This window comes from Lethenteron reissneri, chromosome 49 (genome assembly GCF_015708825.2).
Source record: "Lethenteron reissneri isolate LAM-NWPU_2019-01 chromosome 49, ASM1570882v1, whole genome shotgun sequence".
Classification (NCBI taxonomy): Eukaryota; Metazoa; Chordata; class Hyperoartia; order Petromyzontiformes; family Petromyzontidae; genus Lethenteron; species Lethenteron reissneri.
Window position 1 is genome coordinate 1,713,589 of NC_083827.1, and position 25,745 is coordinate 1,739,333.

The 25,745-nt window shown below is 56.2% G+C and overlaps 2 protein-coding genes across 5 annotated transcripts in view; both read right to left on the bottom strand.

The window, feature by feature from the left end:
* PDCD5 (programmed cell death 5) overlaps positions 1-25,745 on the bottom strand; it is a 483,454-nt gene that overhangs the window by 75,349 nt on the left and 382,360 nt on the right. The window lies entirely within an intron of this gene.
* The window catches only part of ATP9B (ATPase phospholipid transporting 9B (putative)), a 112,661-nt gene that overhangs the window by 25,432 nt on the left and 61,484 nt on the right, over positions 1-25,745 (bottom strand). For all 4 annotated transcript variants that reach the window (XM_061572142.1, XM_061572141.1, XM_061572140.1 and 1 more), the window contains 12 exons: positions 23,715-23,963; positions 21,799-21,960; positions 20,696-20,788; positions 16,694-16,777; positions 16,129-16,299; positions 14,928-15,026; positions 14,732-14,821; positions 7,825-7,969; positions 7,491-7,555; positions 7,133-7,288; positions 3,709-3,773; positions 2,211-2,319 (listed from right to left, as the gene is read on the bottom strand). In XM_061572142.1, the coding sequence (XP_061428126.1) occupies positions 2,211-2,319; positions 3,709-3,773; positions 7,133-7,288; positions 7,491-7,555; positions 7,825-7,969; positions 14,732-14,821; positions 14,928-15,026; positions 16,129-16,299; positions 16,694-16,777; positions 20,696-20,788; positions 21,799-21,960; positions 23,715-23,963 (1,488 nt within the window). The remainder of the gene's footprint in view (positions 1-2,210; positions 2,320-3,708; positions 3,774-7,132; positions 7,289-7,490; positions 7,556-7,824; positions 7,970-14,731; positions 14,822-14,927; positions 15,027-16,128; positions 16,300-16,693; positions 16,778-20,695; positions 20,789-21,798; positions 21,961-23,714; positions 23,964-25,745) is intronic.

The window sequence follows — 25,745 nt, forward strand, 5'->3', positions numbered from 1 at the left end:
CCTATGAAGGCCGACACGGCACACGAGGGGGTGGGGTGGCCAGCACCACGCCCAGCCGCCTTTGTCTCCCCAGTGTTTACCCACTGCACCAGGTACTCATTTAAGGCTGAGTCGGCCTAGTGCTCATGCTAACACTTGTGCATTTCTGTGTGGGGGTAAACATCCACTCTCTGGGTGAAGCTACGGCTGAATTTGCAATCACAAGTACAGGGCTATCACAAATGCGTTTTGTTTCACAGACGAATAGTCTGCCAGTAGGGAGCACTGCTGCTGTGTGCAATCCAAATTGAGTATTTCGGGGGTCCTTTGGACCATCACGCCGGCACACAATGGCCTACCCCCTTTCGAATGGCCAGCGACGCACAATTCCGTACGTATGTTGAACTTCTTTCGCACCGTATGTAGCCAACAATGCTGAACAGAGGCGCATTACCACCCCACCCTCCAATATCGTCAGCTCAGCCAATCAGTCAACTCGGTAAACATCTATATTTGTAAACATATATATGTAGGTACACATGCATTCCTGTACGTGCGGCTAATTGCCACGTTAGGCCGTCCTCCTCGGTGCACTGCAGTCGCGAGTAACCGTGACGACACGACCACGGCGCGTGTCCACTCGGACTCGTCGCGAGTAACCGTGACGACACGACCACGGCGCGTGTCCACTCGGACTCGTCACGAGTAACCGTGACGACGCGACCACGGTGCGTGTCCACTCGGACTCGTCGCGAGTAACCGTGACGACACGACCACGGTGCGTGTCCACTCGGACTCGTCGCGAGTAACCGTGACGACACGACCACGGTGCGTGTCCACTCGGACTCGTCGCGAGTAACCGTGACGACGCGACCACGGTGCGTGTCCACTCGGACTCGTCGCGAGTAACCGTGACGACACGACCACGGTGCGTGTCCACTCGGACTCGTCGTAACCATGACGACACGACCACGGTGCGTGTCCACTCGGACTCGTCGCGAGTAACCGTGACGACGCGACCACGGTGCACGTCCACTCGGACTCGTCGTAACCATGACGACACGACCACGGTGCATGGCCACTCGGACTCGTCGCGAGTAACCGTGACGACGCGACCACGGTGCACGTGCCACTCGGACTCGTCGCGAGTAACCGTGACGACGCGACCACGGTGCGTGTCCACTCGGACTCGTCGCGAGTAACCGTGACGACACGACCACGGTGCCTGTCCACTCGGACTCCTCGCGAGTAACCGTGACGACGCGACCACGGTGCACGTGCCACTCGGACTCGTCGCGAGTCGCGCTCCGGCCTCTAGGAGGCAGCAGCCGTAATCGCCATCTAGCCGCTCAGTCATCGGCTGATGAAATTCACTCATGGTAAAAAACACTTCCCCGATGGTGAGTACTGGATTGTTTTTCACGAATGAAGGTTAACAATAAACAATTATTTATTTATCCAGGTAAGACGCACTGAGCTATACAGCTCTTTTTCAGAAGTGACCTGGCCACAAATGATAGCTCAACAAAGTGGCTTATCACGTGTACATTTGTAGCAGCCAAATACTCTAAACGCCCGTTGATTCTAAATCTGGCGAGGAAAAGAAGCGGAGGATCTGGAGAGAAGTCCATGCGACCAGGGGGAGAGAGACACGCAAACTCCAAATACACAGCAGACGTCGAGGTCAGGATCGAACCCACGACTTCCTGTAGACTAGGCGAGGGAGTTAACATCTCCTAGCCACCGTGATGATGATGAGAGAGACACGCAAACTCCAAATACACAACAGGCGTCGAGGTCGGGATCGAACCCACGACTTCCTGTAGACCAGGCGAGAAAGTTAACATCTCCTAGCCACCGTGATGATGATGAGAGAGACACGCAAACTCCAAATATACAGCAGGCATCGTCAGGGTTGGGATCAAACCCACGACCTCCTGTAGAACAGGCGAGGGAGGTCGTATCTCACCACCGTGAATGGCAGTCTCTCCTCCTCCCCAACGACCGCTCGGAATTCCACGTGGCCAGCAACATTGCTTCTTAATTTTAGAAACTAAAATTTTAGAAACTAAATTTAAGAGGCAATGTTGCCTCTGTGGCGAGATTTTCTCGCTTGGTATACAGGAGGTCGTGAGGTTCGATCCCGATGCCGACCCACGACCTCCTGTATACCAGCTAACATCTCACTAACATCTCACCACCGTGGCGCCCACAATCGGCAGCCCGCGCACCTTAGTGAGGTCCTTGTAGAGCTCCGGGTAGAGCAGCGCCGTCTCGGGCTTCACGTCCTGGTCCAGCACGAGCGAGAAGACGGGGAACATGGTGTAGACCGTGGCGTAGCTGCGGCGACACCACGCGGCGACACAAGGCCACCACCGTCACCACCGAGCCGGGCCACGCGGGTTCCGCTCACGTTGTTGTTATATCGTTATTGTTATAACATTATTGTTATATCATTATTGTTATATCATTATTATTATCATTCTTATTCTTAGGTTTTTTCGGTAAAGTCACGTAGGTAAAAAAATAAAAATGAATAAAAGTAAAATAAAATAAAAATTAAATAAAAATTACGACGTTTCGGAGGCAACACAAGCGTCCGTCTTCAGGTGGAACCGTCACAGCACGCTTGCTGTATCAAGTAAATGAGAGATTCCAAGAGATACTACCCCGTATATATATACTGGTTGAGGGGGGGGGGGGGGGGGATGAGCCAGGACAGGCCCCCTTTTAATTATTATAGTAAGGTTGGTGCGGCTTGAGACTACGGCTAGTCTACATAACAATCATTCTGCTTAGTTTCCCCAGAAAAACCTCAGTGAATCTCGAGACTCGTTTTCAGGAGGGTCCTACCAAGCTATTCGCGGTGGGGGGAGGCTATGTTGCCATGAGTAATCGCGATTGAGTAGTTTGCAGGGCATTCTTTGTGGGGCAGTAAAGGAACCACAGCAAATGCTTAACTGGCTTCACTCCTGTCCAGGCACCACCAGTCTGGCGAGGTCACGTCAGCCGCAGGAGTTTCACGCCTCTCGGGGCTCTCGAGTGCAGCGGAGCCCCGACCACGTGACGGCCACTCGGCCTCCGCAGGCAGAGCAAACTGGCTCGGCCTCCTCACAAAGTTCATTCAACGAAGCCGCCATCAACTCCTGCCAAACGCGCCCCTCCCCCCCGTCCCTCCCCCACCTCCGCCCAATCAGCTGAGAGTAAAATAACAATACAATTGTTCTAGAATCAGTGAGTAACGACAGCAGACTCGTGTCCGAGATCACACTCACTGCCCATCGCCTTCCTCAGTGTGGCTGCTTGGACCTCTGCGGGCTTCTCATTGAGGCCTGTTGCTATTGAGTAGTTTTCTCAATCAGCCCTCAAGGATTCCCAATTGTTGCTCCGATCGCCACTCATCTTCACACCTTCAGCAGCTGGGATACCATTGGCAGCCGCCATGATGCTCAAAGATTCTGTGCTCCCAACCGCCAAGCCTTTAGATAATCCCTCGCGTAAATTCACAATTCTGCAGCCCACTCTACTCACTCTTTTCAAATCTTCAAACAAGTCGCATTATTTTGGGCCTGCCCCACTTCTGACACCATGTTCTAGATTCTAAGACGAACGCTTTACTACGCGTAGAGAACCGCACCGGGAAAACGAAGCCATCGGTCGTCGCCGTGCGAGGTTGGCCCGGTGACTTGACCGGGGCGTGGGGCTGAGTGGGGGGGGGGGGGGACTCACCCGACCATGAGGAAGCCCTGGTAGAGAGCGACCGACGCGAAGTAAAACACCGAGGAGAACACGGCCTGGGGGACAGCACGACACAGCAGCAGCGGCAGCAGCAGCAGCGGCACACGCCGCCGCGTCAGCACAAGAGCAGCACGCACGGCTGGCCGAGAGACGGCGAGACTTCGATAATAATTTGTTTTAGATAAGAGCGGACCTCCCTTCACGTCAGAGCGCTTTATGTACGTGTGTATGTTACACTTCTTTTGCACTGTCCATAGGCAACCGTGCTAATCGGAGGTGCAGGACGGGACAAACAATGTGCATCGCATCTCATCAACACATTTGATAGGGCACCTCCTCAGTGGCAGCTCTCCCTTTGCTGACAGAAGGTGACTCCACACCTGGCCGACGTGCGGGCGCTAGTCTGCCAATAGGGGGCGATGATTGCTGCTCTGCGTGTCATGTCGATGGAGTAATTTGCGGTGTCATTTTTCACATTTCCGCAAAGTTCGGACCGCGACGCCGGCACACATGTGAGTTGCGCCGCTCGTTGCGAACGACGCCACGGGCTCTCGAGCGTCCCTCGCAAAGCAGAACCTCGGCAACGAGCGGCCAACGCGCTGCCGCTGGGCCAAGCCACCGCCCCGGCGGTCAACACGCACACCTCCGGTTAGCGCGGTTGGCTACGTACGGCACAAAAGAAGTTCGACGTACATACAACATGATGATCGCACGTCGAACATTTTCACAGTGTCGCTATGCTCCAATGGACATTGGTGATCCTTGAACCAGTGGCAGCAATTACACATTACCATGGCGGTGGGCAGTTCATCCCTGCAGATTCCTCGGCGAGTGGCACTGTGTTTATCGCCCCCCGGAGGGATGAGAGCAGCCGACCCTGGCTGGGATTTGAACTGGAGATGTTCTGAGTGTGGGGCGAGTGCTCTAACCACAGGGTAAGTCCGCGTGTTCAGTGTTCCCTCGTTATTCACGAACGTGCGATTTTGGCTGTCCGCGAATCGCATCTCGAACTCTACACGACTGCATCGAGAGAGAGAAAAATTAAGTGATTAGAGAGAAAGTGATGAAAGATAAAGTGATGAGAGCTAAAGTGATTAGAGATAAAGCTGATTGATGTATTCACTTATTTAAGGTAATTAATTAATAAAAAAGATTTTCGTAGGGCAATATCATTATCTGCGGAATGTGCTATTCACGAGTAAATCTCTCCGGAACGTATCCCTCGTGAGTAGCAAGAGGCAGTACTCTACGAGTCTGGGGTTCCCAATTGGGGGGGCGGTGGGGGGTCAAAGGACCATTGGTGCGGGGGTCACGGAAGCTGAATGGCTACAGGAGGAAGAGACGCAGGGGGAGGGCGTGGCAAACGCCTGAAGAGTTCATTGTCTACTGGAGGGTGTGGGGTCGAGAGCGGACGCAGTGGCAGCTGGTGGGTCAGATCTCTAGCCGCGCCCCCGTTGGCATCCCCTTTGGTGCCCCTGTTGGCGCTCGCGTTGGCGCCCCCGTTGGTACCCTCGACGTGATGAAGCGGAACAATATGGCGAGACATTCCCTCCCGCTTGTAGGGCCATTTGTACGTGAGTAAGTATGTATGTTGAACTACCTTCGCACCATACGAAGCGAATTGTGCTGCTAAACGAAGGTGCAGGAGAAGGACCACAAACTAAACACAGAAAGCAGTTCCTGAACGTTGTGCGCGGGCCCATTCTAAACACCGCAACTCTAGTGGGCTGCTTCGAGGTTTTTTTGAAAGCTACTCATTATTTAATTGAACAGTTTAAACCAATGTCGGATAATATTTGTAATCGTGAACCCAGAACCGACTCGGGCTTTGAGCCCGAGGCTCCCATCCGGTGCCCTCCCCTTTTGCCTCAGCCCAATGAGCTCGCTTGAACCCGGCAGGGCATCTGGCCTTACGACCCCCACCGTCATATGAAGCTGCCATTTCACCAGACCTTTCACTTGACCTCACCCCGTTCTATCTCAGAGAGCGGTAGTGATGCCCGATGACCAGCTTCGCCGCCGCCCCACCGCGCCATCGCGCTCCCCCCTCCGCCTCCGCCCCACGCTGGCACTGCGGGCGAGCGCAAGTCGCCGCGCGGGGCGCGCTTACTGAGCGAGCCCCTCTCGCGAACGCCCTCGGCACCGTTTAATTATTTGATCATAAATCATTCGGAGTTGGGAGCTGACGCGCGGGCCCCCCCCCCCCAGTGGAAGCGGCAGCGGCTATGAGAAGCAAAGTGCCAGGCGACAACAACCTTCATCGAACGGCGATAAAATCCCGCCCGGGGCGCCGGATGTGGTGCCTGCCTGCTGCACATGGACACTGGGCTCATCGAGCGGAGATCCGCACACCGCCAAATCCAGCCGCCTCTGCCCCGTACAGCCTGAGCGTCGCGGTGGCTCTGAATGTCACGCTCCCAATTGCTTAGTCGAAGAATAGCAGATCGTCTTGTTAGTGTTGCCGAGTAAACACTTTTAATTGTTTATATTATATATATTAAAAAAATGGTCAAGTATATTGTTTATCTGTTATGTCTGGTTTACTGTGCGCGTGTGTCATGTTCGTTTTGTCCAGGTATGAATGCACCTGGTTCATTCGGAGATCTCGATACTTGATGTTGGCGCTCTCGGCCAGCAACGGTGAGGGCTAGCTTTGGATCCAGGTAGCCACCCACCCACCCACCCATAATAATGACACGTTTGGTTCTCAAGCGGAGCAAATGGGGCAATCTCAGCCTTGTGACGAAATACTGGGCAAACGACCATGATTAACTAAATTCACCTGCAGGATTTAATTTGCAAGTGGATTACGTGAGCGACACAGAACACTGCTCTGGACACAGCACGAGCACGTGCCGCACACGGACTCCAACCCCGTGCCCTCGCCGTCCGAGTCCGTCTCCTGGCACGACGTGATGATCCGCCGATGGAAGAAGTTTATAAATCGCAATCCTTTGCGTCCGTATAGGATAAAGAATAACGGATTACATTTGACGCCAGGGATGTTTCTTTTTTTTTTTAACAATATGCCGCTGAGAGCCTTTGAACACCACGAGGTCCACTGCGTGAGAGCGACCGAGTGACCCTGAGCACAGGAGTTCATCTCAACCGAGACGACCGCATGGCGGCGGCGGCGTGGAGCGGCACGGCCGCACGGGTGTGCCGTGACCATCGTCACCGTGACCATCGTCACCGTCGTCACCGTCAACTCCGTCACCGCCGTCACCGTGACCTCAGTCACCGCCGTCACCGTGACCTCCGTCACCGCCGTCACCGTGACCTCCGTCACCGCCGTCACCGTGACCTTCGCGACGGTCGTCACCGTCGTTGCCGTGACCGTCATCTCCGTGACCGTCGTCACAGTGACGACGGTCTTTGTCGCCGTGGTCTCCGTGCCCACGACCGCGGCGCTCACCTGCATGGTGGAGATGATGAGCCCGCGGTGGATCACGAACTGGCTGAGCGCCGCCGAGCGCTTGTAGCTGTTGCGTCCGTGCACCATGAGCAGGCGGCCGATGTGCTTGAACTGAGTCACCGAGAAGTCGGCGGCCAGCGACGCCTGCTTGCCTTCCTGCATCGCCATTCGTGCACCGTCGCCATCCTCGTCAATAACACTACGGCCGTCCATCATCGCCGCGGAAATCCCGATCGTCAGCATCACCACCGTGCACCACAATCATCATCGCCGCCGCCGCCACGATTACTTAACGCTGTCACAGTATGGGGCCGTGAGGGGCGCGTGTCGCGGGGAGGGGGGAGGGGGGGCGCCGTACCTTGCCCACGATGCCAATGCCGCAGTCTGCGGCCTGGATCATGCTCACGTCATTGCCCCCATCGCCTGCGGGGTGTGGGGGTACAGCGCACAGACACCAGCAGCTCCAGCACGACCCCGTGACTCCCGGTGAAAACAGACTGACGCCAATTACAGGGCACACGTGCTAGCGATGATCTATTATTAGTGCGACGGTGGTTGTTATGAGCGTGGCAGTGGGTGGTATTAGTGTGTTAGTGATTAGTGAGTTGGTGGTTACTGTGTCCCATGTTGTCCCTGCACTTGTCCCCTCTCTCGCTGCCCCCCACCCCCCGCCCCCCCCGCGGGGACCTCACCGATGGCGCACGTGCGCTTGCCCGTGTGCGTCTTCAGCAGCCGCACGATCTCCGCCTTCTGCGTGGGCGAGCAGCGGCAGCAAACCACGGCGGGGCACTGGCACGCCAGCTCCATGAACTCGTGCTCGTAGAAGCGCAGGCACACCTGGGTGGGGGCACGGGGGGGGAGGGGGGTGGGGGTCACATGTCGCGTCAGCCGGGAGCGGCACGGGGGCACCGGGAACCGGCGAGCCGGCGCCGAGCCCCCCGCCAGCGCGGCCGGGCAGTGGCGCGCCAAGCTGGGGGCCGGGTCGGTGCAGGGAGAGGGCAGGGGGTCAAATTTAACGCGAAACCCACGTCTCTAATCAGACAGTATGGTAAACCTCCTCTACCCAAACAGTACGGTAAACTCTCTCTACCAGACAGTACGGTAAACCCTCTCTACCAGACAGTACGGTAAACACTCTCTACCGAGACAGTACGGTAAACCCTCTCTATCCAGACAGTACGGTAAACTCTCTCTACAAGACTGTACGGTAAACTTTCTCTACCAGACTGTACGGTAAACTCTCTCTACCAGACTGTACGGTAAACACTCTCTACCCAGACAGTACGGTAAACACTCTCTACCCAGACAGTACGGTAAACCCTCTCTATCCAGACAGTACGGTAAACTCTCTCTACCAGACTGTACGGTAAACTCTCTCTACCAGACTGTACGGTAAACTCTCTCTACCAGACTGTACGGTAAACCCTCTAATGCTTGTGAATGCAGAATTCGCGAGCATTAGAAACCTCACTCCAATGGGAGAAATGGGGTTACGTTCCTGGTACGAATGAACATAGCGGGGGGGGGGAAATGGTAATTGTTTAATAAACGGCGACTACAATAAATAAATCACACATTGTGCAGAACGTATTTTTATTTCTTATTCCCTTTGATGATGATTTGACGAAGACGGAGGTGGTGGTGATGGTGAGGATTTCTGGAGGACGACTCCTCGGCTGACGCCGGTGTTTGATAACGACACCGCACAGCTGTTATCATGCTCGCACTCTGGGGAGCGCAAGCTGCAACACTTTCCATGACTGCATTCCCCATTCTTTTCTTTTGAATGGACCTCACAAATCAACTCGTTGATATCAAAACGTGTAAAACGAGTCGACTGTAGGTGCAAACAACGTAAAACTGCACAATAGTAAGTTCAGAGCGGGATTACTGCGAGACTGAGGACTAAGCGGGCGGCCGAGGGTGGCGTGCCTAATCTTAACAACATTCTGCGCGCACCTCCCCGGCGTCGGGGGTCTGACGCGACGTACACTCGCCAACACTCGAGTCTGGCGGGTCCTGAATAGGGAATTGGTATACTCTTAGTAAACTCGCGAATATGCAAAACCCTCAAATGCAGAACTCGCGCTTAGCGAGGATTTACTGTATGTCTCCCTTCATATATCTGTCCCTCCAGATAACAATTTTTTTTTACATCACACATTGGACACTTGTTGCGGTGGGCGTCGCTCCTCTAACCTCCATTGTCGTTGGAGGGAAAATGCATCCAACTGATCAGCAGCGTCATTCACGAACCCACTCTACAGAAGGTGATCTTGAAACCAATCTTGATTTGAAGCTTTCGTGACTGCAGGAATCCATACTCGTTGGTTCTTTCGGTAAAGTCACGTAGTTAAAAATAAATTAAAATAAAACAAATCACGACGTTTCGATTGCAACACAAGCAATTATCATCAGGTGGGAAAAACACAGCAATTTTTTTTTTGCTGAAGTGGGAGAGAGCTGCCGTGGCAAGAGGTTATATAGGTAAGAAGGGGGGAGGGACAAGGGGGGAGAGAGAGGGGGGGAGGGGAGCGCTGCATGAACGCTAGGAGGGGACGTGAGGCACAGAAGAATTCCCTCATCAAAACACTACACCATAGGGCCCCTTTGCATTTACGACCAACACCACCTAGCCAGTGAACTGGAACACGTACACCAGGCCCTCAAGATGAATGGGTACTTGGACCGCATTATTCGCCGATCAAAACAATTATGTTACCAAACATAGCAGGTGTTACCAAAAAGATTTCCAAATTCTTAAACAAACACAAGATCCAGGTCCGATGCAATAGAGTAGACAAAATCCGTGATTTGATCCCATCTGTGAAGGATGCCATTCCTGACATGCAATATCCTGGAGTTTACAAACTGAGTTGTACCTGCGGCAGCAGTTACATTGGGAAACGAAACGACATCTCTCGGACCGTGTCCACGAACACAAGGCAGATCTGAAACACGGCAGAACCAATACCTCTGCCGCGGCTGATCATTGTTATAACGCAGTGGGCTCGCATGATATTGTTTTTTCCGAGACCAAGGTACTCCTCTGCAAACCTTCTGGCTACTATCAAAGGTTTGTTCATGAAGCCATCCAGATATATAAACAGACATAACTTCAACCGAGAAGATGGATACAAATGTAGCAATCATTGGAAGGATGTTATTAACCAGGTAAAACCGTAACTGCTTTATGGTTGTGTCTATCATATCTGCCGGGTACGAGTCTATTTTGCCGAGTTAATTTCCCCCCCCCCCGCATCTCTTCCAGCCCCGCCCACTCCCAGCCCCGCCCACTTCCCCCGTCCAGCTTCACGTCCCCTCTCCGAGCGCTCACGCAGCGCTCCCCTCCCCCTACCCCCCCCTCTCTTTCTCTCCCCTTGCCCTTCCCCCCTTCTTACCTATATAACCTCTTGCCACGGCAGCTCTTTCTCCCACTTCAGCAAAAAAAATATTGCTGTGGTTTTCCCACCTCATGATGATTGCTTGTGTTGCAATCGAAACGTTGTGATATGTTTTATTTGAATTTATTTCTAACTACGTGACTTTATCCAAAGAACCAAAGAGTATGGATCTTGAAACCGCTGGTACTAATGATTGGCAAGTCCAGTCCTTCTGTGTCGCACGAGCCCATCTCTTCTTCAGCCCGTGTCATCTCTGTTTAGCCCCCTCTATCCGGCCAAACAAAAGATGCTCGGGTAAGCAGTGGCTGGGCATGCGGGCTACATGACCCTGCCAATGCAGCCTCGCCTGCCGGAGGAGCTTACTGAACGGACTGTGTCCAGATTTTTTAGTCTGGTTAAATCCAGAATGCATCGTAGACGGGTCAGCTTCAAAATGCCAAGCCAGTGGAGGTGTTTATGAAAAGGAATTCGCGTTTTGTAAGCATAGGGCAGGGAGAGAATAACTGGCTGAGATGACCAAGAGCTCCACGTGGAGCAACAGACCCAGCAGCTTGCGCACAGCGTTGCACAGCCGATGAGAAGATAATCAGACTGATTTGGAGTGAGACCTCTGTTGTAAGTGGTAACCGAACTCAGGTTTCTGGATTTTTAGCAGTGTGCTCACAACTGCGCTACCACTCCCCTACATACAATCACAGAGACAGACACACACTGGAACACACAAATAGACACACTAAGACAAAGTCAAAGATCCCCTGTATAGCCTTAGCATACTGTTGGGGCAAGTGCTGTAAGCGGGCACCTATGAAGGCCGGCACGGCACACGAGGGAGTGGGTGTCCAACACCACGCCCGGCCGCCTTTGTCTCCCCAGTGGCGATGTTCACACACCACAGCATTTACTCGTTTGAGGCTGTGTCGACCTAGGGGAGGCCCAGGACCGGTTCAAATAATCGTCACCGGTATTGGCCGTGAGCGGGAATCGAACCCGGGTGGCCAGGTTCGTAGCGCAGCGCGCTAACCGCTACACACTACCGCTCCACACATAACAGACATAAACACACGCACAGACACACTCGCTCTCACAATAAAGAGAGAGTTCCAAATGTGTAGTGGGTGAGCAGGGTGATCGCCTTAATAGCGGAGCGGCACCGGGGGAGCGTGAGATAAGAGGGGGAGCAGCGGTGGCTGCGTCCCCGACGCCTGAGTGACGCTAATGAAGACGAATGCTCGTTGCTGGCCACCTCCAGAGGGACGACCTTTGGCTGAGCTTCACGCGACCTGTGACCCCTTCCCAAGGTGCCCGGGCCTGCGTTACCGCTGGGGCGTGGATATTCCAACCCGCGCGGCGGGTCGGCCTTTGTGTGCTTATACGTGTGGGCGCGAAGTACGCCCATCGATGTACACACCGGTGCACGCACACGAGCCCGCGCGCGTTATCAAGTTTGTGAACGCGCACACACGAAGATCGCTTGTTGTGTACTCCAGAATGCTCGGGCTAGTGCTGTTGGTGAGCACCTGTTAAGAGCAGGAGTGAGGGGAGGACCACACACGCGACCACCTTTGTCTCTCTACTGCTGATGATAAAACAAACGCCACCGTTTTAGAGGGAGTAGATCTCAGTAACATTCAGGTCAAGTTTCAGCTTCCAATTTCCAATGATGGCACGGCCCGGTCTGAAACCAGGTTTGCTGGGACTGAACCACTCCGGTGCTCGAACCACAAAGACAAAACCAAAGATCCCTCATGTATCCTTGCAGTGCTTGCAAGTGCTGTTAGCGAGCACCTATGAAGGCCAACACGGTACACGAGGGGGTGGTGACCAGCACCACACCCCAGTGGCGATGTTTACACATTGTACGAGGAACTCATTTGAGGCTGAGTCGACCTGGGGGAGGAGGCTCAGGACCGGAATGAATGTTGGTCACCGATGTTGCCCGTGAGACGGAAATCGAACTGGAGTCGGCGGGTTCGTAGCGCAGCGCACTCACCCCCACGCTACGGCTCCCCACACAGACTGCCTCACACCCGCACCACTCCGGCAGGGTTGTTTCAACCCGCCCTTGGTAACAACGGCAGTGGACACTGGCCTCCCAAGAAAAATCACAGGATTAGACTTTCAATTGGCTCTCACTCAGCGGAAAGAAAATGAAAAAAAAGACAAAACGTATTAAAAGAAATGGTTGCACAGTGACAGACGATTGGAGGGGTCCGAGTTAACATCCCAGTTATGGGTCAATCAGCTCATCATCCCCTCCACGGGTGACAAAACCAGACACTGGCATTTGTGGGAAGTTAACAGTGGTGGTCACTCTCAGGATCGGGCCATTCAGCCTCTGAGCCACCCAGCGGCCTCCTCAGCTGCGACGAGTGTTCTCCCCGTCGTTGTGTTCACAAAAACTACCCTCTCCTCCTCCTCCTCCTCCCCCTCGCTCGTCACGCTCCTCAAGTCGCCCCGTCCCCCTCCGCTCCTCAACAGCCGCCAGCCCGACCCCCTCGGCACCCCATGCACCACGCCCCCCCCCCACTTCCCTCCGCGCCCCCACGGCCCTCCACCCCCCCTCCCTCTGCGCCCCCCCCCCTCCACCCCCAGCCCAGCCACACTAAGCGCAGGCCTAACAGAAAGTCAATACGCCGCAGATTGGACGCAGAAAGAAGACAAATTGCCTACGTTTTCTTGGGCAGACAAACCTGTCATCGGAGGTTTGACCCACGCCCGCCGCGCTAACACTTTTATCAATAGCCCCGGCCGCCTGTCAGCCCCCATTGCGGAGCCACTAAATCTCACCGGCAGCGCGAGCCGCCACCGCCACCGCGACCGCTGCCGCCGCTGCGGCAGCTGCCGGAGAAAAACCCTCCTCGCCGCCACGGGGCCCGGAGCCGTCAGGGCCGCCCCCCTCCAACCCTCGCTTGGCTGCCGCCGACAAACTCAATTACCGCTCGACCGACCGCCCGGCCGCCCGCCCGGCCGCCCGCCTGCCCGCCCGGCCGACTACCCGCTCGTCCGTGGCGATAGTTTAAAAAAAGTCGAGCGCCGTAATCTAAAGGGGGGGGGGGGGGGGGGGAGAGAAAGTTCTCAAGAAACTTTTTCCTCATTCCGGATCGGGAGCGTCAACTTCAAAAGATGACCCACGCTGAACTGAGATTTCACGCAGAACATCGCCTCCTACTGTGGGACTACTGCAGACTATTGAACATAGCGCCGTCGTATGTCTGTTGAACTTCTTTCGCACCGTACATAGCCAACCGTGCTCATCGGAGGAACGTGGGAAGGACAACTAAACACAAAACGCAGTTCGAATACCAGTTCAAAAAGCAGTTTGTGCTCGCCTTGCGCTAGAAGAATGACAGCGCCAATACCAATTGTCCATTTATCGCGATTACTCCTCCGCGCCTCCCCCAGGAGTCTTCTCTGTCCACAAACTCTCCGCCGCACGCTCCCCGGGTGGCGCGTGCGCGCGGCGTCCCGTGCGCCGCCCGCTGCTCGCAGCGTGTCGGGCCTCGCAGCACCACGACCGTTTACCCGGCGGAGTTGAGAGCGCAGACGTCGGCTCGGCAGCCCGACGCCTTCGCCGCACTCCGAATCAGAACCTTCGCTTAGACTGGAGGAATCCGATGAGCTGCGACGAGGTTCTTTTCCACAGATGTCCGCTCACGACGTACGCGGGAACCTCGGCCAATTAATCCGGGGCACAAAGGCCAGGATTTGAACACGGTACGTGAGCGGTGCCGACTCGGTGTGCGGACGCGGGTGCAGCGCTACCCGGCCGAGCCTCTTAGCGCACGTTTCCTCTAAACGTGGCAAAGGGGTCAAGCGCCCTCCACCTCTTGCTCAGCTTCCATGGTGACCGCGCCACTTAAACGGGACCAGGTGCTTCTTTGTGTCGCACCTTCAATTTGGTAGAGCAAACGTGCGCGGTGCTGGCGTGGTGGTGGTGTGGCGGTGGCGCGGTGGTGGTGCGGCGCTGGCGTGGTGGTTGTGCAGTGGTGGTGCGGTGGTGGCGTGGTGGTGGCGCGGTGCTGGCGTGGTGGCGGCATGGTGGTGGTGCAGTGGTGGTGTGGTGGTGGTGCAGTGGTGGTGGCACGGTGGTGGCGTGGTGGTGGCGCAGCGCTAGGACGGCGGTGGCGTGGTGGCGGCGTAGTGGCGGCGTGGTGGTGGTACAGTGGTGGTGTGGTGGTGGCGGCGTGGCACACACCTCCAGCGAGTCGCCCGAGATGACGAGCGCGCAGTCGTGCTTACGGCGGAACGCGTTGAGCTCCAAATGCGCCTCCCCGCGATTGCTCACCTGGGGAACACAACACGGGCGTCACACACAGGGCCCCACACCCACAGCACGCGTCTCAAGTAGGATGCGTGTCACTCGTGTGTCTCAAGGCGCGCGTGTCTCTCACGTTGCGGAAGGTGTGGATGTCCTGCGTGCGCGACACGAGGCGCGAGCTCTTGGCGATGCAGGTGGCCGTCTCCAGCTTGTCTCCCGTCAGCATCCAGATCTGCGACCCGAGGGCGGCACACGCGTCACCACCTCCCATAATTCCACGTTCACGAGCGACTTTCGGTTTGTGACGCACACTCCGAACATCGTGACCCTTGCGGACGAGCGGGTGACCATCCCTGCTTCCTCGTTGGGGAGCGGCGTCATCGCCGGCATCGCCAGCAAAGGGGAATCGCTCCGCTCGCCTCCACGCTCTCGTCGCGATGGCAGCTCCTTGCCTCTCAACTGCTGCCGCCACCCCCGACCCATCACAACCGGTGACTCCGCATCCTGTTCGAATCCGGGCTGAAGTCCTTCCTCTTCTCCCTTGCCTCTCACTGTGTGTCTCTTCACCGTGCAAAATCTTTGAAGGCACCTGGACAGTGTCAAGTTTTTATCTGTCCAAAAGTGTCCTACCCCATAACCGTCTCCCACCCCATAACCGTCTCCCACCCCATCACCATCTCCTACCCCATCACCATCTCCTACCCCATCACCGTCTCCCACCCCATCACCGTCTCCCACCCCATCACCGTCTCCTACCCCATCACCGTCTCCTACCCCATCACCATCTCCTACCCCATCACCGTCTCCTACCCCATCACCGTCTCCTACCCCATCACCGTCTCCCACCCCATCACCGTCTCCCACCCCATCACCATCTCCTACCCCATCACCGTCTCCCACCCCATCACCATCTCCTACCCCATCACCGTCTCCCACCCCATCACCGTCTCCCACCCTATCACCATCTCCCACCCCATCACCATCTCCCACCCCATCACCATCTCCCACCCCATCACCGTCTCCTACCCCATCACCGTCTCCCACCCCATCACCGTCTCCTACCCCATCACCGTCTCCTACCCCATCACCATCTCCCACCCCATCACCATCTCCCACCCCATCACCGTCTCCTACCCCATCACCGTCTCCCACCCCATCACCGTCTCCGTGTACATCTCCCCGGGCCCCTGCACGTCCCAGCATGTGTACAGTGCGTTGACATGCGCGGTTCACTTTTACATCCACACTGCGATTCCACCTCCTGCTGCCAAGTGGGTTACTGGGTGGGGGCTGCGTGTGGCTCACGTGCGACCGCCCCCCCCCGCCGTCCCCACCTTCATGCCGGCGTTGCGCAGCATCTCGAGCGTGGGCCTCACGTCCAGCTGCAGCTGGTCCTCCACGCCGGTGAGGCACAGCAGCTCCATGCCGCGCTCCAGGCTCTCGATCACCGCCGTCAGTTTCAGCGAGCGGTCGTGCACGCTCAGCTTCGCCTGGCTGTAGCGGCTCTGCACGCAGCGAGGGAGCAGCGACGGCGTGGTGGACACGGATGTGAGGGCGGCACGCCGGCCCGCGCACACCCCCGAGACGCGCACGAAGACACACACAAAGACACACGCACAAAGACACACACACAAAGACACACACAAAGACACACACACAAAGGCACGCACACCGAACCAGAGACACACACCAAAGCACACGCACAAAGATGCACACCGAGACAAAAACACCGACACACACACCGAGACATGAGCACACAGACACATTAAAGACATTGACACACAAACAAGTACACACATCACGATACACCACACAAACACACCAGGTTTGTAGTGCAGTGCACTAACCCATGCACCTTCTTCACACACACGCACGTGCGTGCGTGATGTGTACTCTTACCTCAAAGTCCTGGTACTGTTCTTCCGTGAGGGTCTTCTTCGCCACCACCAGGGTGCGTAGGCCCTCTCTCGCCATGTTCCCGCACTGCGCCACACACAGCAGCAGCGGCACCGTCAGCCTCGGCGTCGCACACCTCATCAACAGCAGCAGCCCCCCACCACCACCGGTCGGCGGTGACGACACCACGGTGCTTGCGCCAAGCTAGGTGCGTTCAAGCCACATCAAGTGTGGAAGGCTCGCTGCTGACAGGCCACGGGACAGACCCAAGTATTCTGGTTTGACTGAATGGCGTATGCACCACCTGCGTTCCCCACCGCGCCACCTCGCTGTGTGATCTTGACGCCGCTGGTATCGGCTGTTGGCAAGGCAAACTCGGCTCCATGCGTCATTGGGCGCTAATTCACCATCAGCCGCAGCGTTTATCATTCACGATCCCCGAGCCCGGAGAGCGACGCCTGCACACAACGGGCGACTTCACAAATGCCAACCTCGCCGCCGGTGCTGTAACGAGCTCACGGAACGTCGCTTCACAGCCTCCGCTCCCCGCGTCTGGAATAAGCTTCCTCCGGCTAGACCAGGGTTTGGCAACCCAAACAACAAGAAGAGACATTTAAAAAACCCAATATTTCAAGAGCCGGAAGGCGTGAAAATACGAGACGGTGGTACTTAATAAATAACGTCATCAAAGAGTCCTTCATGAGTCGCATGCGGCTCCAGAGCAGCAAGTTGCCGACCCCTGCCCATGGTAAACTGCACTCCCACGGTAAACTGCACTCCCACGGTAAACTGGACTTCCACGGTGAACTAGACTTCCAGTTCCCCGTGGAGCCGCAAGTTGCCGACCCCTGGGCTAGACGCACCGAGCGAGGGCTTCACCGGCGGCCTCACCGAGAAAGGTGAAACGACATCTGTACATCAGAGCACTCGGTCAGAGCACGCGAGCGACGCCCGGGCCTTGCCAGGCACCTCCGAATTGCGTTAGCGACTCGCTGCGAGAATTCAGCGCGCGCTATCACAACGACTATTATTGTTCCCTCGCAAGGTAGCCTCAGCGACGATCCGGCCCCCACTGGGATCAAAGGCTCCACCTGGGAACAGGCCGCCATTCCTGGTGCAGCAGGCTTCACGGCGACAGCGTGAGGCCTTGCCGAGTCAACACGCACGCTATCCACGAGTCTACAGGTGCCCAGCAAACAACTCACGCGAACAGCTGGAACCACCTGCGGCCGCTTTAAATGGACCCCGAGGGGATGTCAGAATGTCTACGACGGCGTGTCGCACAATGCGATGTGCAGCGTTGTAGCGCGTCGAGGGCGACCTGGAACTTCAACATTCCTCCCCTGAGCGCAGACACCGGTGGCCAAGTTTATGACGTCGACGAAGGTTGGTTCAAATCACAATATGGGGAAATGAAAGGTCATACACACAGGTCGAGTTTTGTTTCATACTTCAGCAAAATTGTCAACACATCACCAAATATTGAAGCATGATGCCTTTTTTTTTACAACCACCTAAAAGAATTGGCAAAGCGTCGACTTCACTGCGTCTCATCAGTGTGGTGGCCTCATAATCCATGACCACTGGGTACGAGGCATCGCGGATGGGAACCCTCGCGTGTTATTCTATTTTAATTTATTATTTTACCGGGTAAGGCCCACCGAGCTATAGAGCTCTTTTTCAGAAGAGACCTGGCCACAAATGACAGCTCAACGAAGTGGCTTGTCGTCATGTGGACATTTATAGCTGCCAAATAATCTAAACGCATGTTTCTAAATGTGGAAGGAAAAACTGGTGGACACGGAGAAACATCCACGCGACCACGGGGAGAACATGCAAACTCCAAATATACAGGCGTCAGGCTCGGGATTGAACCCACGATCTCCTGTATACCAGGCGAGGTAGTTAACATCTCGCCACCGCGGCGTTTCGAGCTGCGCCTACACGTATCACACCTCGTGTGGTTCTGGTCTGGCGGTCGACACGCGCGCCGCTCAGCGACACCCCGAGGATGGGCACACCGTGCCTCTCGCGGCCCTTACTCGGGCGGACGAGCTCTCCGCAAAGAACCCTTGGGTTCGACGTCTACGCTCAAGCAGGTGGGAGAACTATCGTGGAAAAGGCGTCGCACGCAGCGTGCCTCGCGATCCCATATGGTGGTCTAGCTCCGCTCGGGGCCGCGCCGTAGCCTGGCTGCTGAACGTCGGTCGCGGGGAACACGACGTGGCAGCGGCGGTGGCGCGAGGGTTGGGTGAAAAAACAAGGCGGCCTTTAGGGCAACAAACAGCCATGAAATCACTTGCACGCGTCAGGGGCGCGGCGTCCGAAACCGATTGTGAGCGCTGCCCCCCGGGGGTGAGAGTGGGGGAAGAGCGGGCTCCCCCGTATACACGGGGGAGAGGGGGGGGGGGTGAGAGTGGGGGGAGAGTGGGGGGAGAGTGGGGGGAGAGTGGGGGGAGAGTGGGGGGGAGAGTGTGCTCCCCGTATACATGGGTGAGAGTGGGGGGAGAGTGGGGGAGAGTGGGGGGAGAGTGGGCCCCCCGTATACACGGGGGTGAGAGTGGGGTGAGAGTGGGGTGAGAGTGGGGGAGAGTGGGGGGAGAGTGAGGGGAGAGTGGGGGGAGAGTGGGGGGAGAGTGAGGGGAGAGTGGGCCCCCGTATACACGGGGGTGAGAGTGGGGGAGAGTGGGGGTGGGGGAGAGCGGGTTCCCGTATATATACGGAGGTGGGGGCGGGGGGGAGAGCACGAGGGCTCATTTATCAAGCGTTTATTAAGCGCGGGGCCGAGTGATCAATCCATCAGCCACTCCCGGCGACACCGGCTCCTGCCTGCGGGCGCCCACGCACATTTAAAGGCACAACCCAAAAAAAAAACCCCAGTTGGGTCGCATTTTAGTTTAATATCAACGCCGTATCGATCGGCGGCGACGCGGCCCGCTGGAATCTCTTCCTTCCTGAGAGAAGACTCTTTCGTTTCACCGCTCGCATCCGACTGGCGGCTGCCGGGCCGAGTGCCACGGCAGATCTGGAGTTTGGCCACCGTCCGTCGAGCGCGTGTGTTCATCAAAGCAAGGCGGAATAGGTACTGTAGGTACTGTAGGTATCGTAGCAGCAGGAGCGGCGATGCGCTGGCTGTCCCCGCAGCTAAACTAAACGATGTTTTATTTGACCAGGTAAGGCCCACTGAGCTATGTAGCTCTTTCTGAGAAGCGACCTGGCCACAAATAATAGCTCGACGAAGTGGCTTACCACATGAAAATGTATAGCAGCCAAATCACTCCTTCTGGGCTGATGGCTCCGTTTCTCTCTCAGTTTTGATTCAGATCCCGGAATGAAATCGTCATGCATGAATCGCAACAATTCGTTGAGTCGCGCCAGGGCAGAGAAACATTCCCCCCCCCCCGCCCGAGAGCCGACACGCCACCCGCGTCGCTCTGCACGGCGCCTGCAGAGTGCAGTCGGAGGGGCGGTCCTTACCCCACTCACCCACGCGCTCGCTCGCTCGCCGACCCGCTCACTCATCCTCTCTCGCTCACCCGCTAGCTCACTCGCGACAACAACGTCATCCTCGGCTGAAATCACCAATCTGTGTCAATTTGTCAAATCGGTGGCATTTAAATTCACAAACTCCAAACAGAAAGGCACCCGAGCCGGGACTCGAACCCAGGGCCTTCTTGCTGTGAGGAACAAGCGTCCAGACATACGGCACACAAAGCTCATCGATACGTGATACACACGATAAAACACGGAGTGTATACCCCATCGCTCGTGTGGGGTTTCTCCCACATGTAAACACTCATTACTTGGCCGATAACGCCTTACTATATAGAGGGCCGAAGAGCTTGGGCAATTGTTGGTGCCGGCTCACCGTGTGGGCTGCCTTCCTGCTTGCCTGTGGTTCTTCTTGGCGCCTCTGCGGTCGTTCACTCTCTCTTAGAGAGTGAGCAATACTGTGCGGGGGCTTTGCACGTGATGATTATATTATTCGTGCAGAAGCGTCCTTACCTCCTCTTCCAGCCAGTCGTTGTACTGCACGATGTTGGTCATGACGACGTCCGCCCCTTTCATGTAGAAGACGATCTCGCCCGTCGATTCATCCTGCGCGCACTGCACAGCGGCGACGCCGCACCGCGGGGTTCGTGAACGCGAGCCCGTGAACGCGTGCGGGATGTCATTTCCAGCAACACTTCCTACGCGTCCTGATTAGCACAGCAAGCCGGGCGCAGCGAGCCGGGCACGGCAGCGTGCTCGCCACAGACCCCGTGGCGCATTTACCAACGGTGGCCACTGTGTGGCACTCGTGTAGCTCGCAATGCAAATCTGAGCATTCTCCCCAATTCTCCTCCTTCTTGGGGCGAGGTTTTGTACAGCCACCCATAGGTCCATGTTCAGGTCGGATCGCCAACGCACAGCCTCGGGGGAATGTTGAATGATGTCTTCAATGGATCCTGTGAATTTATGAGCTTAAAAATGGCTCAGAATGTGATCCACGGTTTGGTCAGGATTTCAAAAAGTCGCATTCTGCTGCTGGGATTTCTCTGAGCTCGTGTCCCAGTGTAGGGGTTGGTGGCTGATAGACCCTGAGCGGTGGCCTCTCATCTGCCAGTGTTTGTAGTGCCAATGGCTTCGTGGAAGCACATCTCTGTTTTCAGATTGTTCTGCTGTGCACTTTAAAATCTAGATTGAAAACGAATTTGTTTAGAAATGCCATTCGTGTTTATTTTGTTGTTCTTCCCCTGCACCTCCAATTAACAAGGTTGGCTAGGTACGGTGCAAAAGAAGAAACATACGTACATCACTCATGGTACTTTTCCACTGCATAACCGAGCTACACCGGGGCCATGCCAAGCCAGCCTGGCGCGGCTTAGGAGGCGCCGGCGATATTTTCCCACTGCAAAAGCTGAGCTGTAGCTCTGACGTCACGGGCAATGGATGTATCATTAAGCCCCGCCCCTGGCCCTGCTTGGCTCCCCGAGCCAGATTCAGACATCTTGCGAGGCCAGCGAATCACGGTTTGGTTCCAGCTCGTCTCAAAATACGGCCAGCAGAAAACCACTCCTACCGTGAAGGTGCCCGGGGCAAGCGTGCGTAGGTGTGCGTGCGCTCACCCGCAGGATGATGCCCATGCGCTTGCTCTCCGAGGTGAAGGGGAACACCTGCAGGATGGTGAAGGTGAGCACGTGGCCGCCCGGCGTGCGCAGCTGCATGCTGGCGAGGTCGCGGCTCACCAGGGTGAGGCCCACGCTCTCCGTCCAGCTCACCAGCGCCACCTGCTCGCCGCACGCAAACGCAGCCCCACCGACACGACTCGGTTCTGTCGTGCAAACAACTCGCTCGTTCTTGGAGCTGGCCAAACGTCCCCGATTATATATATCACATGCAGTGCTGGTTGGGACCTTTTCCACCCCCTGCCGACGTGCGGACGATCAGACCTTGTACCCACATTATGATGAGTTAACTCAAGGGATTCCCAGGCCAGGGTCACGTAGCCATTATCACTGCTGAAATGAACCCGAGTTGCTGCCATGGTAACCCCGGGTGCTGACCGTCACGTAACCGGGACCCACACACACACACATTCACTCACACAAGCGCACACACACACACACGTGTAAATATATGGGAGCGAGTCACTGCAGTTCGGCTGCATCTGTAGATATTTCCACTTGAAACAGCATAATCCCCGGCTGTTAATTAACTTCTTTATGCCAGGATTAAGGGTCCCTGAACAATTTCTGAGTGTACCGGAGGGAGGACAGGAGGGGTCGCTGGGGATCTCTCCCGTCCGTGGGAAAATGCCAAAATGAGCTCATAGCTTTGTAATCAAACAACAAAAAGGACACGAATCTGAAAGCGTCTCGGATGGCGGTGGCGGCGGCCGAGGCACCGCGCGGGAATTCAATGCGCTCGGGGTTTTAATGTGAACTGTGCCGTGCGCTCACCACACACACACCCCCCCCCCCCCAATTACTCCCAGCCTACGCCAGAGCCTCGCACACACACGCACACGCACGTACTCGCACACGGACGCACGCGCGTGCGCATACATTCACTCGCTCGCGTACACGCTCACGCGCGTGTGCATTCAACAAAGAGATCCCCAAGTAGCCTCACAGACCGCTACTGGGCCAGCGTTGTTAGCGAACACCTATTAAGGCCGCCGTGCTATATGGGGGTGGGGGATGGATGGGGGGAGTGGGGGGAGTGGTGGGGAACCATGCTTGGCTGCCTTTGTTGACTGCACAATTGTGTCGGCCACTCGTTAGGCTGTGAGGACAGCCAGGCCAGATTTAGATGGTACTTGTCACTCACGGTGCACATTCCCAGGAGCCCGGACCATAAAGCAAAGTAATGAAACACTGTGTGACGTCGCTCAACACAAAGATACATGCCGACACACGCAGACAGAACTTCATATTGACATCAGCAAATTCATACGGATGTAGAAACGTACACAAGCGTACAACGAGACGCTCCTGTGCACACACAGACTTATAAAACGATCGCACAAATACCGAATGTACGAACTTATGATTGTTATCGTAACATTGCACTGTCATGTACGGTCTGTTCTCCTTTAACGTGGGAGTTCCTGAAGAACACCGCATTATGGAAAAAAGTTCGTTATAGGAAATAATATAGGGTAAAGCACAGTCCGCGATTAACACATGAGGAGCGTACGCAGGCTGAACAAAGGCTGAGGCGCGTGGGTAGCATCTAGAAGCACCCAGCAGCATCCCACTGCCTCGTGCGACGCTACGCCGAGGCAGCCGTACAACCGCTTATTCCTACTCGCGCGCGACGTACTTCCGTTCGTTCCATCGCGTTCTATCCAACTTGCATGCACGTTATAAAAAAAGTGTCCCTCCAACACATTCATCGCGTTATACATCCAATTCGCATCGTGAAAGCAACGTGCGTTCAGGGAGAACAAACCGTATGACAGGCAAACACGCGTCGCGGTCCGTCGGCCACGCGCTGCGCCGGGCCACGTAGAGCGGCAGCGGCAGCGGCAGCGGCTCACCTCGTCGGGGCTGGAGGCCTGGTACGCGCGGTTCTCGTCGCTCAGGTCCTGGTCGACCTCCGCGTCCTCGGGCTCGGCGGGCGCGGCCCCCCCGGCGGCGCCGTGCCGCTCGTACACGGGCGTCACGTTGTGGCACAGCGCCACCGCCTTCACCGCCTCGTGCACACGGCTCACCACGGTGCGCCGCAGCTTGGGCGCGCCCGCGCCGCCCGACTTGGGGGCCGCTCCCGGAGCCGGGCCCGACGGGGCCTGCACGGGACGGGGGCAACGGCGCGCGGTCACGACTCGCGTGCGCGTGTGGGCGGCGCGGCAAGGACGCTCGCAACGGGTTCAAGGTGACCGAGTGTGACCGGGCGAGCACTCTATTTGGTGTGACCGGGCGAGAACACCAGAGGCCTGGGTAGATTCTCACTTGTAAGGGAGGTCTCGGTCACCACAACAATAAAAGCCATTACACCACCACAGTGTGTGTGTGTGTGAGAATATTGTGCAGTGGGGAGCGGGCGTGTAGTGTTTAGCACACTGCACGACGAACCCGGCGACACGATTTCGATTCCTGCTCATGGCCAACACGAGTGACAATTATCTGAACCGGTCCTGGGCCTCCCCTAGGTGGACTCAGCTTCAAATGAATATCTGGTGTGGTGTGTAAACATCGCCCCTAGGGAGACAAAGGCGGTCTGGTGTGGTGCTGGCAACCCACCCCATCGTGTGCTGTGCCAACCTTCATAGGTGCTCGCTAACAGCATTTGCCCCAACAGTCTGTGCAGGCTATACGGGGGCTACACGGGGGCACGGCACAGGCTAGAGATGGGCCGATGTGTGAGTGTGTGGCCGAGCGGCACGGGCTGGAGAGGAGATGGATTACCGATGGCTGGTACCAAGTGGTAATCGTCGCACTGTGACACAATCCCAGTGAATCATATCAGAATCAGAAAATGTATTTATACTGGAGGAATTCTATGAGCTATAAAGCTCTTTTTCACAAATATCCAGTAGGGGCAAGGGGCACAAACTTTACAACAACAATACAAAAACACGACAGGAGTGGGCAAACAAATCACACAAAAAACTAAAATAAAACTAAACCATCCCCATCCTACCAGACAAAGCCCACTGAGGTATTAATTCATTTTGTAAAAGCAACCTGGCCACAAATGATAGCTCCACAAAGTGGCTAATCATTTAGAAATTTATAGCAGCAAAATAATCTAAATATGTCACCGCAGGCCACGCACAACATGGACCATTGGTCACTGAAGCTACCCGTGACTTCCTCGAGGCCAACTTGGTGCACAATGAGAACCTGGACACCGTTGGGGCATGGCATGGGGTGCTAGCCGCATCATCCCCTAGTGCACTCACTGCGTGCCTTGCGAGCCTTAATGGGTACTCACAAACAGCACCTCTCTCAAGAGCCTACATGGCAAGATGGGGGATCCCAGTGTGTGTCTTTATCTTTCGCGAGCAATCAGTCAACCCATAACACCTGGCTCTGCCCCATCACCTCTCGCCAGCAGCGAGCCTTCGACACTTCACGTGGTCTCAAGGTGCACTTAGCCCGATACAAGCGCCCTGGTGACGTCGCTTAGTGTCGAACGGCTGTTGAAACAGCAGTTATCAGACTGCACTACACTTCTGGATTCGCGTTTTCAGTTCGTAACCAGGGTGAACAACACCGTTGGCAATTGTTCCTGGCAGCTGATTAGGGTGAGCACTGGGTTCACTCTGCCCAAGTGTGCAGCTGGGCGCAGGGTGGCGAGGCGCTCGCTGCCAGCACTTCGTGCTCCGGCCGCCCGCGGACGAACGCGGCGGCGAGAGAGCTGAGTAGTGAACGAGCATCGCGGCCCAGTAGCCGGGGGCCACGGAGCCGCTCCATCAATCATCCGCTGGTGCAGCTCGGTCGACAAGACGGGCGGCCGCTTGGCGCGACGGTCGGTCGGCGAGCGCCGGTGAAAATGCACGATCGTGACAGGGAAGACAGAGAGCCACCCGGGGGTCACCATCGGCCGCTAGATCACGACATTAGCA